This window comes from Apteryx mantelli, chromosome 3, assembly GCF_036417845.1.
Source record: "Apteryx mantelli isolate bAptMan1 chromosome 3, bAptMan1.hap1, whole genome shotgun sequence".
NCBI lineage: Eukaryota > Metazoa > Chordata > Aves > Apterygiformes > Apterygidae > Apteryx > Apteryx mantelli.
Genome location: NC_089980.1, coordinates 45,056,938 through 45,069,111, shown reverse-complemented (window position 1 = coordinate 45,069,111; position 12,174 = coordinate 45,056,938). Strand labels below are relative to the sequence as shown.

General features: G+C 50.5%; 2 protein-coding genes across 4 annotated transcripts; one reads left to right on the top strand and one right to left on the bottom strand.

The window, feature by feature from the left end:
* Positions 1-207: 207 nt before the first annotated feature.
* On the bottom strand, positions 208-5,981 carry YIPF3 (Yip1 domain family member 3). The gene is made up of 9 exons (XM_067293235.1): positions 5,825-5,981; positions 5,526-5,729; positions 5,337-5,443; positions 4,420-4,465; positions 3,896-3,988; positions 3,419-3,550; positions 2,742-2,855; positions 2,151-2,274; positions 208-704 (listed from the first exon to the last, which is right to left on the bottom strand). The coding sequence occupies exons 1-9, from the start codon at positions 5,903-5,905 to the stop codon at positions 583-585; spliced, it is 1,023 nt and encodes a 340-aa protein (XP_067149336.1). The 5' UTR covers positions 5,906-5,981; the 3' UTR covers positions 208-582.
* A 347-nt stretch (positions 5,982-6,328) lies between these two features.
* Positions 6,329-9,886, top strand: POLR1C (RNA polymerase I and III subunit C). 3 transcript variants are annotated; one of them, XM_067293232.1, is made up of 9 exons: positions 6,329-6,428; positions 6,517-6,588; positions 6,714-6,821; positions 7,498-7,630; positions 7,762-7,881; positions 8,074-8,226; positions 8,399-8,548; positions 9,092-9,208; positions 9,561-9,886. In XM_067293232.1, exons 1-9 carry the CDS (start codon positions 6,360-6,362, stop codon positions 9,677-9,679), a joined length of 1,041 nt encoding a protein of 346 aa, XP_067149333.1. In that variant the 5' UTR covers positions 6,329-6,359; the 3' UTR covers positions 9,680-9,886. The 3 variants fall into 3 exon arrangements, 2 of the variants coding, with proteins under 2 accessions (XP_067149333.1, XP_067149335.1); XR_010883702.1 differs by lacking the exon at positions 9,561-9,886 and having other exon boundaries at positions 8,399-8,750; positions 9,092-9,174; XM_067293234.1 differs by lacking the exon at positions 6,714-6,821.
* The last annotated feature ends 2,288 nt before the right edge of the window (positions 9,887-12,174 follow it).

Below are 12,174 nucleotides of genomic sequence, written 5' to 3'. Positions count from 1 at the left end.
CAAAAAACCAAGCAGGCTAAAGTTCATGTGCCTTTTGGCAACTATTGAAAAGCTGTCCAAGAGAGGTCAGGTAACATGGAATATTTGAAGTAGGACAGGACAAAAGTGCAAAGAATTCTGTTTTGAGTCTAGGAAGGGACAGAAAAAGGAACAAAGACCCAACACCACTCTCCCGTTAACACAAGTAGGCTCAAATGTAAGACATCATTCAGCACCAACATCAATTTAATTCTTCCCTCTTCAGGACAGGAACAGAGCGCATAGCCCTGGGGCTATAGGAGCAAGCAGAAAGATGGGGGAAGGGATGAACTGAGCTGGGAAATCCCAGCTAAGCGTGCAGGTGACAAAATTGCTCTACCCCAAACAGCCCAGGCCTGGGCAGGGGAAGAGCCTAATTCTTCTGAGTCACTGAAGTGCTGTCCACTCCACTGCCCAAAACTGCAACCCAAAAGAGAAGTCCAGGAAAACAACATAAAACCAAGTCCTGTTCCTGCTGTTCTGTCCTCTTCCTAGGAGACAGCAGGTAATACTGCCCTATACAGCCCCAAAAGTAGTGAAGGAAGCAAGTCCAAGTTTGTGAAACTACAGGGTCAATGCCACAGCTTTGGCTGTTGTGTTCAGTATAGCATTGGAAACAACTGGAATGTCTCTGGCAACTCTCTGAAAGGGCGGCATGTTGGGTCCTTCCAATGTGTCCAGGATACCTGCAGGGAACAGAAAAAAGGGGAGAGCGGCAAGAGTTAGTACCACACTGATTCAGATACAAATGACATTTATTCTTGTTCTCTCTGGCCAGTGGCTGATCGTGGCAGGGCCTAGGATGTGGGAAACATGGAGGGAGAAGACATCTAGCCCCAAGGAATGGACAGACAGCCTTTGGCTTCAGATAAAGCAGTAAACACTTCCATCCAGAGAGCACTGTGTACAGATCAGAGCTTATCCCTGGGGCAGGGAAACTGCGTATCCTCAAGGGAAGCACAGATCATGCCATCTTGAGAGTGCCAAATCCAACCCTCTGCCATCTGACCTGAATGCAGACACTGCTGGGGGATGCTGCTCTGCCAAGGCAGCCTTGTAAAATCCTCTCCCCACCTCATCCCAGCACAGACCCTGCTCTCTCTTAGATCCACTGGTTGCTTCCATTCTGAGATACACTTGCAGACTTACATCAGGAGCTGCAGCTGGGAATGCAATATGGAATTTGTATTGCTGCAATGTAAACATAGACCAGGTTTGGCAGCAAACACATGTACTGATGCAAGTGTCTGTCAGACCTTATCAGTTACCCTCTCAAGACTGATAATCGGTCCTGGAGATTGTTTAAGAAAATTGCTTGGAGTATATTCTACCCTATCTCATCTCTATCCGATCAGGGCTTGGAACCCTGGCCATGAAAATGGATCCAGGGAAGAACTGTGTTTACATTTAAAAGGACTTTTAATGCCATGCTATAATCTCAAATTATTCAGGCTTATCTGCAGTATCATGAACAGGACTGGCTGCCTAAACTCAAAAAATGGGCTACAGAATGGCAGGTTTAGGGATCTGGAAACTTTCTGGTGATTGAAGATTGTGACTTTTTTTTTTTTTTTAAAAGGGATAGTGGCTTTTTGTTAGGGGAAAACAAAAAAGATGCAAAAAGGGGACCTGAATATGTACAGCATGCTAAACAGCACAGACTGGAGGAGATGGAGCTTCTGCTGTCTGTGTTGTACAACACAAGATAAAAAAGGCATTACGCCAATTTTAAGAAGAAAAAAGATTTTTCTTATGACACATTGACTGTGGATTTTCTTATCACAGGAAAAGCAACCTGACTTCAGCAAGATTCAGGAAGGGACTGGACATCTGCATGAGAGAAACAGACAGTGCTGTAACACTTCATTTGTGGGGAAGATTAAACCTGTTGTCTCACAACTTCTGTCTTAAATCCTATGACTCAGCTCACACAGATTACCCCATATCTACCTGCTGCCCCATTTTGACAGCTTCCTCTAACACAGCTAGTGCTGGCCACTTTTGGATAGGAAATTGGCACAGATGGCCCCAGGTCAGATCCAAACCAGACATATTTTTTCTGAGAGAGAACAAAAAGCAGCTCCTCTTTCCCCAGATCTAAGAGGCACTGCCTTCCTACCTCCCTTTCTTACCTTCTACCACCTTGTGATAAGCAAAGTGCAGGTAGAGGAGGAAAAGCATATGCAGAGCAGCAAGGGTCCCACACAGGATGAGCCGCTGAGTATGTCCCACGGTACGCGACACCAGCACAGCAACCTAGGAGAGAGGTGGAGATTAGGGACAAGGTAGCTGCTACCTCAGACTTTGGCGTTGCAGTCAGGAGCACACAGGCAGATGAGCCAAGTGGTAAGAGCCAAAGGAAGCACTTCTCAGAGACTCTTTGGCAGTTTACACCACCAAATTCAAACTAATCTGACTTTGTTTCACGTAGGTGAAGCTTGTCCAGCCTTGCCAAGAGTTCGGGATGCTCAGGCAGGACTCTCCACTGCAGTAGGGGCTGTAAGGGAGCAAACCTCCTGCAGCCATTAGAGTTGGTGAGGATATTAAGCCAAGTGTCACTACCAGACACCAGTGGCCAAACAACCCAGGAGCATCAGGCTGTTCTTCATAGCAACCTAACTGGCTGCAATATGAACTACCTGCACCAAGGAACAGAAAGCAAATGACATTTTCCTTTTTTCTCATCCCCAGAGCAGGAGGACACCAGGCTGCCTGTCCCTTACCATTCGTAGTGTAGACAGTCCACCAACACCTAACCAGAAGATGTAGAAGAGGGAGTGGAAGTGGATATTATAGGTGACAAAGAGGGTGATGCAGTGTCCAAAGAGGCCATAGCCCTGACAAAACAAAAAATGCATGTGTTATGAGTGGCAGTCCCACATGAAGGGCCATTGGTGACGAGCATGAGTAGCCTACTCCTGCGGCATTTCAAGGAGGCAAAGCTTCACTAATCACTCATTCAATGCCCAAGAGTCAACCAGCACACCAAACACAGAAGCCAGTGTGCTGTGGGAGCAGCTCACACCTAGCTTATCTGTCTGAAGGATTCACAGGGATGATAGAGATCACAGCAACTTGGGAAACAGAGAAAGTCAGCCTCTGTTTCCAGAGAAATTGGAATCTCCTGTTTTTTACCACCATGCTCCCAGATCAGGAAGTACAAAGCAGGAGATCTGCATGAAGCAACAGCCACTTTGCGCTTATCCTCATACCTGGGATGGGGCAGGTCAGAAGAGCAACTTGGAATTCCAGGTTATCCCCAGGCAATAGGACTGCAGTCATCTGGGACCATGGAATTACGAGGAGACTTCCACGTCTCTGGGAAGACCTCACACACCACCCTTCTGCTGAAGCACTGTGCAGCTAACCTGCGTCTTAGGGCAGCCCTATCCATACATACCAACAGTGACAGCATCTGCACCATCGTGATTTGGGCATTGCACAGATATGCCAGGAAATAGATGAAAGAGGAGACGCCCAACCAGTAACCAAAGCAGGTGCCAATGGCTGTGCCCATCAGTGTGCCTTCCCTCTGCAGAGACAGTGTTAGGGTGAGGAGAGCGCTAAGAAGTGACCCGCCAGTACCCAAATTCCACCTCAGAGTTCCCAGAGCCTTTGCTCGGCATTACTGAATAGTTGGCCAGCAGCATCCAGGATGCCACATAACCTACCACCAAGCCCTCCCAGCAACAGAGCATCAGGACTTTCTGATGCTTTCTTCCTCCCACTCCTAAACTAACAGGCTCTTCCTCAAGTCAGTCTGCTTTTCAGCAAGGTGCTATTCAATCATGGAAGAGGTTTCCTCTTCCTCTCTAGTATCATTATGTCAATCCAGACCCCCATGCAAACCCCAATCTATCACCGAGACTCGCCGTACAATGATGGTGTCTGAAGTTTTCATCCCATGCAAGAGGATGGCCACCAGCGTGAAAACCAGCATGAGGGGCCCATAGAGCTCGCCTGCAATTTTCTACAGGAGGAAACAGACCAGGGAAGGTTTGGTTAGTGGTCCTGGATGCCAGACTCCCCATCCCAAGCCACGTGAGAAATGCCTTGGATGAAGTTTATCATCTAGCCACCTACTGATCTGAGAAGTAACAGTAAGGCCACTGCTGACAGGAGCCAAGCAAAATAGGTCATGTGATTAGGAGTCAAAGTGGTGTTAAACAGGATGTGGAAATGCGATAAGTGAAGTCTGGAGATCTAGAACTGTACCAGCATTACGGGTAGCAGAAAGGGGTTTAGAAGAACCCCGGGAAAGAACTTACCAACAAACATTTTCAGGGAGATGAACACCTAACAAACTCAGGTCCCTACTAACATGGGCTAATTAAAATCTCCAAGGTGTCTGTGGGACATTCTCTTGACCCATGGAGTCTGATTCAGCAAAAGGGAACTCACCTGTGGGAAATTAATCATCTTCACAGGAATCATGGACTCTAGCAGTCTGCATCACAGAAAAGCATAGAACGACATCAAAAGCAGGGAAAACAACAAGATTAACGAGATGCTTCAAAAGTAAAAGATCCCATACACCAGTCACCAGTGTTTTCCTGGTGATGCAGTGTCACAGGCCTTGGTGGACACAGATTCCTTCTAAAGGGTCACAAAAGGTAACTAAAGAAAACGATCTTACTGTCAACAGGTTAACTTTGCCAGGTGGATTTAATGAAAATGTAGAGATATCCACCCAGGGATAAGGGAATCACTGCCAGAAGAGCAATCCCTAATTTTTTGAGCCAGCCAACTCCTTGACCTGAGGCTGGATGAAAAGATGCATGTTGATGATATAAAGCCTTTTCCTTCCTGATAGTGGGCTAGCCAAGCCTCCTCACAAGTCAGTCCTAGATAAAAACCATGTGACAAGCAAGTGACACCATGCTTTAAAAATATAAACAAACTGTATTTCAGTGCTGGCTCCTTAGGCCTTGGAAGGTTTTAGAAAGCCTCATTCTCTCCAGTTAGATAAGCTGCTCCCTGAGAAGACACAAAACTTTGCTCTTCTGACCACAACTGTGTTGCAGGTCCGACAGAAGCCATGTAATGGGGCTGGGCAGTAAAGCGCTGAAGATGCCCCAAAGCTAGAGAAGCTCTGCTGGGCCACAAGTGACACCGCTGCCAGCCTACCTAAGGAACCTCTTTAAGGACAGGGGGACAAAGCCCAGCATGTCACCCTGCATCTGGGCAGCGCCACAAGGGTGGCAGCCCACCCCGAGCTGCTTGCCTGGGGGGCAGCTGCTCGCTGGTGAGGAGTCGCTGGTGCCCCCCGTAACCCCAGGCGCTCCTGGCGGAGACGGCCAGGCCGCGGGCCTGCCCACCTGGTGCGCACTTGGACAGGCTCCACGTCGAAGTAGGGCCGGAGGATGTCGATGTTGGCGTAGAGGCTGAAGGCCTTCGAGGCTTGCCTCTTCCCCACCTGCCACATCTGCGGAGAGAAGGGAGCGTGCAGTGGCCGGGCCGGACCCCGGGGCCGGGGCGGCCGCGGCCGGGCGGGAAGCCGCGCTCACCTGGTCAGCGACCTGCCGGCCGAGCTGCCCCCGCAGCCCCTTCATGCCCAGGAACTCGCCGTCCTCCTCCTCGGCGGCCCCCGCCTCGCCCTCTGCCTCCTCCTCCTCCTCCTTCATGCGCTGGTGCATCTCCCCCATGTCCTCGAAGCTGGAGCCCGACGTGTCGTCCATGTTCTCCATGTCGATCACTGCGGAGCCGCCGCCCTGCGCCGGGGGCAGAGGAGTCGGCGTCAGCGCCCGCCCGGGCCCCGCTCGGCACCGGGCCCGGCCCGGCCCGGCCCGGCACGGCCCGGCCCTACCTGCATGTTGTCCTCGAAGCCGCCCCACTCTGCCGCGCCGCTCCTGCCGCCGCCCGGCGCCGCCGCCCCCGGAGCCGCCATCGTGGCCCGGGCCGCACCGCGCCGCGCCGCTCTCGGTGCTGGCGGCTCCGCGGGCAAGCCGGACCGGGAGGACCCGGATGTGACAAGCTCCCCCTCCCGCACCGGCGGACGTGGAGGCCGCGCCCAAGCTCCCGCGAGATCGCGCGAGCGCGGGCTGCCGCTGCCGCCATGTTGAGTGTGGCAGAGGAAAGAGGAAGTGCGCGGTGAGAGGAAGGTGAAAGACGGTGAGGGAGACTCGCAGAGCATACGGGAGCGCGGGCCGCGCTGCCGCGGGGCTGCCAAGCCAGCCTGCGGCAAGGGAGGGTTGAACGCCCCGACCCTGGAGCGCCACACATAGGCGGGGACAAGCCCGCCTGCCCGGCCGCCGGGGGCACGTCGGCCCGTCACGTGACAGGAGCCTATCCGGCCCCTCCCCCCCCAGCCCGGCCGCGCACGCGCTCTGGTAGCGGCAGCTATGGCGACCAAGCGGGGCACCGGGGAGATGCGCGACCGCGTGGTGCTGGGCGAGTTCGGGGTCCGCAACGTGAGTTGGGGCGGCGCGTGGCTGCCGGGTGCCCGCCTCGCTCCCGCCGCCGCCCTCACGGGCGCTCTGTCTGTCTCCCTTCTCGCAGGTCCACACCACGGACTTCCCCGGCAACTACCCCGGCTACGACGATGCCTGGGATCAGCTGCGGTTCGAGGAGGTGAGCGCGGCCGTTGGCGGGGGGCAGCCATTGGCGGGGGGACGCTTACAGGCTCCAGGCGGCGGCGCGCGGCGGCCGTTGGCGGGAGCGGGCCCGTGGCGTGACGCGACGCGTGGCCCGTGCAGGGGTTCCGCGTGGACGTGGTCCGCGAGGAGGACGACGCGCTGGAGTTCGACATGGTGGGCATCGACGCGGCCATCGCCAACGCCTTCCGCCGCATCCTGCTGGCTGAGGTACCGCCGCGGGGCCGCCCGGCGGGGAGGGCGAGGCCTGACGGTGCCCCCCGGGCCGGTTCCCCCCGGGGGCGGGGGCGGGTCCCCCCCAACTCGGGTGGGCTTCGGGGTGTGGGGTTATCATTTCTGCGCCTGCGGGGGGGAGCCCGCTGCAGCGTTTCTGCAGCAGGGCATGGGGGACAGGGCCCTGTACAGAGAACTGCAAGCTGCCTGAAAGTGGGGCCCTAGGTGTAGAGCAGTCTGTATGATGGGTGTGTGTGTGTCGTGTGTTATTGTAGTCCCTGAGAACATCATCTCTATTTTAGAAGAGAAACAAAAATTCTTTCTACCTGTGCATCAGGGACCCAGAGAGGGTTAGGGTCTTAGCGGCATGAGCAATAGCAATTGTAACTGTTAAGGATGCTGAGTAATGTGCTGTTGGTAGTGTCTGTGGATTGGTCTGCCCTTTACCTTTCTCACTTTTTTTTTTTTTTTGATTAATCTATGGGGATAGAGGAAGAACTCATTCATATTTGTATTGGGTAGCCCAATTTGATAGAAATACCAGTAAGAAGAGTCTGCAGAACAATTATTTAGAAGAGAGGAGTGAAAACGAGTGTGTTCTAGATGGATACTGTTTTAGTTTGTAGTTGGACTGTCATCTTGTACTGACTTGATCTGTCGTCCTCTTCTTGAGGTACCAACGATGGCTGTAGAGAAAGTCTTTGTGTACAACAACACTTCCATTGTGCAGGATGAGATTCTGGCTCATCGCTTGGGCCTTATCCCTATCCGAGCTGACCCTCGACTCTTTGAGTACAGAAACCAGGGTAAGAGTCTTGGATCTCTCTTAGATCAAATAGAAATATTGAAGATTGCCCCCAAAGTAGGAAACCAGGGGTCAGGTAAACTGAGCAGAAATGTGATTCTATAGAGACTTATGCTATTCTCCCTTTTCCAGGAGATGAAGAAGGGACAGAAATTGATACACTGCAATTCCAGCTGAAAATAAAATGCAGCCGAAACCCTCGGGCAGCCAAGGAGTCATCTGACCCCAATGAACTGTACTTCAATCACAAAGGTAAGGTCTTTCCATGTCCTAAAAATAGGTGCTGTTGTTTTTCTTGGGAGACAGAAGTTGGTCCATTCTCTCAATCTTGTGAGCGGAGAGAGCTGATTCCCTTATTCTGCTAAACTTTTTACCAGCTCCAGTCCTGTAGCAGTCTGCTTTCTGAGGCAGCAGCTGGCTGATGCTTGTGGCTCCTCTTCACAGTGTACAGTAAACACATGACATGGGTGCCCTTGGGAAATCAGACAGACCTCTTCCCAGATGCTGACTTCCGACCTGTTCATGACGACATCCTTATCGCACAGTTGCGACCTGGCCAGGAAATAGATGTGCTTATGCACTGCGTCAAGGGTATAGGTGAGTCATGGGTCCTGGCGGTAAGGGGAGAAGGTGTGTGAGTGCTCGGACTAGGGCGTGGATGTGTGGAGGGGAGAGGTGGAGGGCTGGCTTTCCTCTTTGACCTTTAGGCCCTAGCATCTTTATGCTTTTGTTCTGCGAGGCCTGTCCTCACCCTTACCTCTTTGTGCAGGTAAAGATCATGCCAAGTTTTCTCCTGTGGCCACGGCTAGTTATCGACTGCTCCCTGACATTGCTCTCCTGCAGCCTATTGAGGATGAGGCAGCTGAGTTGTTGCAGAAGTGCTTTTCCCCTGGAGTCATTGAGATCCAGAACGTCAAGGGTACTTTATTCACTGCTCTAAAGTGCCTTGTTCCTCACAAGTCTTAGCAGAGACTGATTAGAGACTAGAGACAAAACCATGTTGTGATATTGTCTTGCTGATCAGCAACTGTTCATGCTATTCTGAGCCTGGTTTTATGGATGAGTGGCTGTCACATGCAAATATGTTTGCTGATGAACTGGGATCTTCCTGAAACGCTAAGGTATTGTGTGTCTGTCTGCAGGGCCCTGTGGCTGCTTACTGCAGCTTTCAAGTACTGCTCAGTTTGTGTAATACTGTGTAATGAGCTTGGTCTTTCTAGCAGTTGAGCGTGGGGATGACTTGTATCCTGCCCAGGGGTACGTAAAAGCGTTGTGTTTGGGTTGGAACTGCCCATTTCTATCATGTTTGAATTTTGTGTTGGGAATGTGCTAATTCTTTATATATGTGGCTTCACTGCCTTTGCTGGTGGGCGAGTGCTTGTTTGGGGTGTCTTTTGGTCATGGGAAGTGCTTGTCCCTATTTGCTGCTGGTGCCCATCTTGTTTTGTCTTTTTCACTTTAGGAAAAAAAGTGGCAAGAGTAGCAAATGCACGACTGGACACGTTCAGCAGGGAGGTTTTCCGTCATGAGGGTCTGAAAAACCTTGTGCGCCTGGCAAGAGTGCGAAATCATTACATCTGTAAGTGACCTGTTTTCCTCAGAGCAGAGAGCCTTTCTCTGTTGTGTGTGCAGCATAAGCAGAGACTTGGCCAGCATTGCTATCTCTGGTCTCTGTCCTCTTCCCCCTCCTCAATCATTAGCATTGGTGCATTTGTATGCTAGTGGGCAATTACTGAGACTGTGGTTTGGTGCTGTTTTGGGACTGAAGGTGTTTGTGCTTCTTGCTGGATAATGCTGTAACCTCTCCTCTTCTGGCTGTGAAGGTTTAGCTTGACAGGAGTGCAATGTAAGGGAAGATTCAGGGGCAGAAAGGCTGCAGACAGGTGTAGGCTGAAGCTGGATAGTGGCGGTACTGACTTGTGTCTCTGCAGTTTCAGTGGAGTCTACGGGTATCTTGCCTCCAGACGTGCTGGTGAGTGAAGCCATCAAGATACTAATGGGAAAGTGTCAGCGCTTCCTGAATGAGTTGGACTCTGTGCCTATGGAGTGACCAGGCTGTAGCTGAGAAGCACATCTCTTCACTGCTGGTTTGGGCTTCCTGCACCTGCATGCAGGGGTGGCTCTTCCTCTCTAGGCAAGAGATCTGAGATGGGTTCGTTAGATTCCCAAGACCATCTCTTTGTATTTGTTTTCTGTTTGTAATGAGCCTCCTTGAGGAAATGCCCTAAAATAAAGGCTTTTTTTTTTTTTTTAAACAGTTATGTGCCTCTGTACTGTTAACAGTTGTAAGACCCTAATATACAGAGAAGAAAGTGCCAGCAGGCCTAAAGATGAGTAATAGGATTTATTCTGGATGGCATACACTGTCTGAAGAGGGCTGCTATGGCAGTGTAGTAAAGCACTTAGCAGCAGGTCAGTGAGATCTTAACGCAGTCCTGCCCTGGTACTGACTTGCTAGCAGCGGCTGTCTCAAACCAGCTCTTTGTTGGTTAATTGATGTGGTAGATGAAAGGCTGCACTGTTACATAGTATTGGGCTTCTCTGTGTAGTAGCAAAGTGGGGCTTAAAAACATGCTCTGTAAGGACCGACTGTTCCCTGTTATGTGTCTCAGAGTGAGGCATTTCTTTCTTGGTGTTAGCCAGGTTTGACTACTCTGTTCTCCCTTTCAGTGTGTGAACTTGAAGCAGAGTTAAGAGTTTACTGGGGAACAGTGGCAGAGTAGGTGGGAGCTAAAGGCCTGTCCCCACCAAGGGAAGCCTGTGAGAACTTGCAAGCAAGTCTCTGTGGTGAGCACTCTGTTAGTCAGCACTAGGTATTTCTTGTGAAGGTCCCTATTGTCAAGCTTATAAATGAACAGGAACTCCAAAGAGTGGCTGTGGGTACTGCTCTGTTTCAGTGACGTCAGTTAATGCTTATTAAACTGCTAGAACTGGATGCAGAAAATCATACTTTATCTGTTTCACAGGGGTAGTTACCTATAAGTATGTTTACAGTACAAGTATTAGGCTGGATGTGCTGTAGGAAATGTGTGTGTTCAGGGCAAAGTCAGTGAGGATCTGAAAGTGGGATAGAAACAGCAGTGACCCTTGGTGGCATTCTGGCCACAATCCCAGGCCTGTCCCATGCTATTGCACTGTGTTGCAGACCCATGCCCTCCTTCCAGATTTTTTCAAGACAGCTGGTAACTAGTTGCTGGGAAACCGGCTGCTTCCCTGTCAAGGCTATTCTGCGTGGAGGGGAGGCAGTTGGAGTTTCACAGATGCGCTTGCTGGCTCTTGCACCTCTGCTTCTTTCAGTTGTCTTGCAGGAGCCTTTGCTGCAGAACCTACTCTGCATGATCTAATTCTTCTGCTTACAATCAGAAGAGAGTGTTGAGAATCAAATAGCTAGGCCTAAGTTTTGTAGTCTGTACCTCCCCATTTAAAGTTCCTAACAGCCACAGCCACAGCCACGGTGTCTCCCTAGTGCTTTTGCTTCCTTAAAACTAAGACAGCCCAGCTCTACAGTACTTGTCTCACGTGTATGAGGATTCTTAGTGCCAGCACAGGCATACAAATCTTCTTTTAGATCTGGACTGTGATTAGTTCTTAATCAACTTCATTCAGGTTTTACTACTCCTTTTCAAAAGTAGTAATTTATAGCTGGATTGTTTCAGTTTAAACAAGCTGAAGCAGCTTCCCAGTTGAGCTGGATTACAGCTAGGGCCTCAGAAGAAGGTTTTGTAGCAGGAACTAATAGTGAAGCTGTTCAGGCTCACCTCTTGGAGGGCTTCTGCTTTAGTTGTAATAGAGGACTTTCTTGCAAGCCTCAGGACAAAACAAATCTTCCAGGGTTACTGAAATGGTAAACTGAGAGAATTAAGGCTGAATAGCTCAACTACAGTATTGCTGCTAGCCATTGTTCCTCCCAGCAGTAGCTAAGGTGGTGCTCAGAGGCTACATTAGCAGCATATGCAGCTTTCTGTTTCTGGGGGCTTGGAAATATCCTGGGATAACCGAAGAAAGCCCTAAAGACCTTTAATTATATGGAGTTTGTTGTTTCGTATGTATTGATGGAGTTTAGGAAAGAATATGCTACTGTTGACTGGTTACTAGCAGGTGTGGGAATAAGTCTTTCATGCTGGAGGAGTTTAGAAAGCTTCCAACCACAGAGAACAAAAAAATTATGTGAAAACGTCAGGTTCTTCAAACAGGAAACAAAACTTGGGACAACTCCAAACCCACTGCTGGTGAAACAGTGATGCAGCAATGGACTAAAGAAGCAGCCTGGAGGCTAAGCCAGCCTCTTTGCCCTACTTCAGATAAGCCTTGCTACAGTGGAAGGAAGAGAGGAGAAAGAACTCACTTCAGTACATCCAGAGCTGTGTTCCCAAGAGACAGTATGTCAGTCGTCATTAACTTCTTGTGCTGTCCTTAACCACTATGAGGGATGTCACCCTTGTGGCACCTTAAACCTTTTATTAAGGTGTCCTTACAAGCTCCTGCATCTATTGTAAGGCAACAATACTAAACTTGCCATTCCTTGCGTTTTCAAGGCATGCTTTG

Excerpts from the sequence above, each read along its gene's own strand:
- YIPF3 (XM_067293235.1), bottom strand. The coding sequence starts at position 5,905 with ATGGCGGCTCCGGGGGCGGCGGCGCCGGGCGGCGGCAGGAGCGGCGCG. Across the intron at positions 5,730-5,824 it reads GCTTCGAGGACAACATGCAG|GGCGGCGGCTCCGCAGTGAT; the intron begins GTAGGGCCGGGC and ends CCCCCGGCGCAG. Across the intron at positions 2,275-2,741 it reads GACTGTCTACACTACGAATG|GTTGCTGTGCTGGTGTCGCG; the intron begins GTAAGGGACAGG and ends CCTCTCTCCTAG.
- POLR1C (XM_067293232.1), top strand. The coding sequence starts at position 6,360 with ATGGCGACCAAGCGGGGCACCGGGGAGATGCGCGACCGCGTGGTGCTG. Across the intron at positions 6,429-6,516 it reads GCGAGTTCGGGGTCCGCAAC|GTCCACACCACGGACTTCCC; the intron begins GTGAGTTGGGGC and ends CCCTTCTCGCAG. Across the intron at positions 7,882-8,073 it reads ACTGTACTTCAATCACAAAG|TGTACAGTAAACACATGACA; the intron begins GTAAGGTCTTTC and ends TCCTCTTCACAG.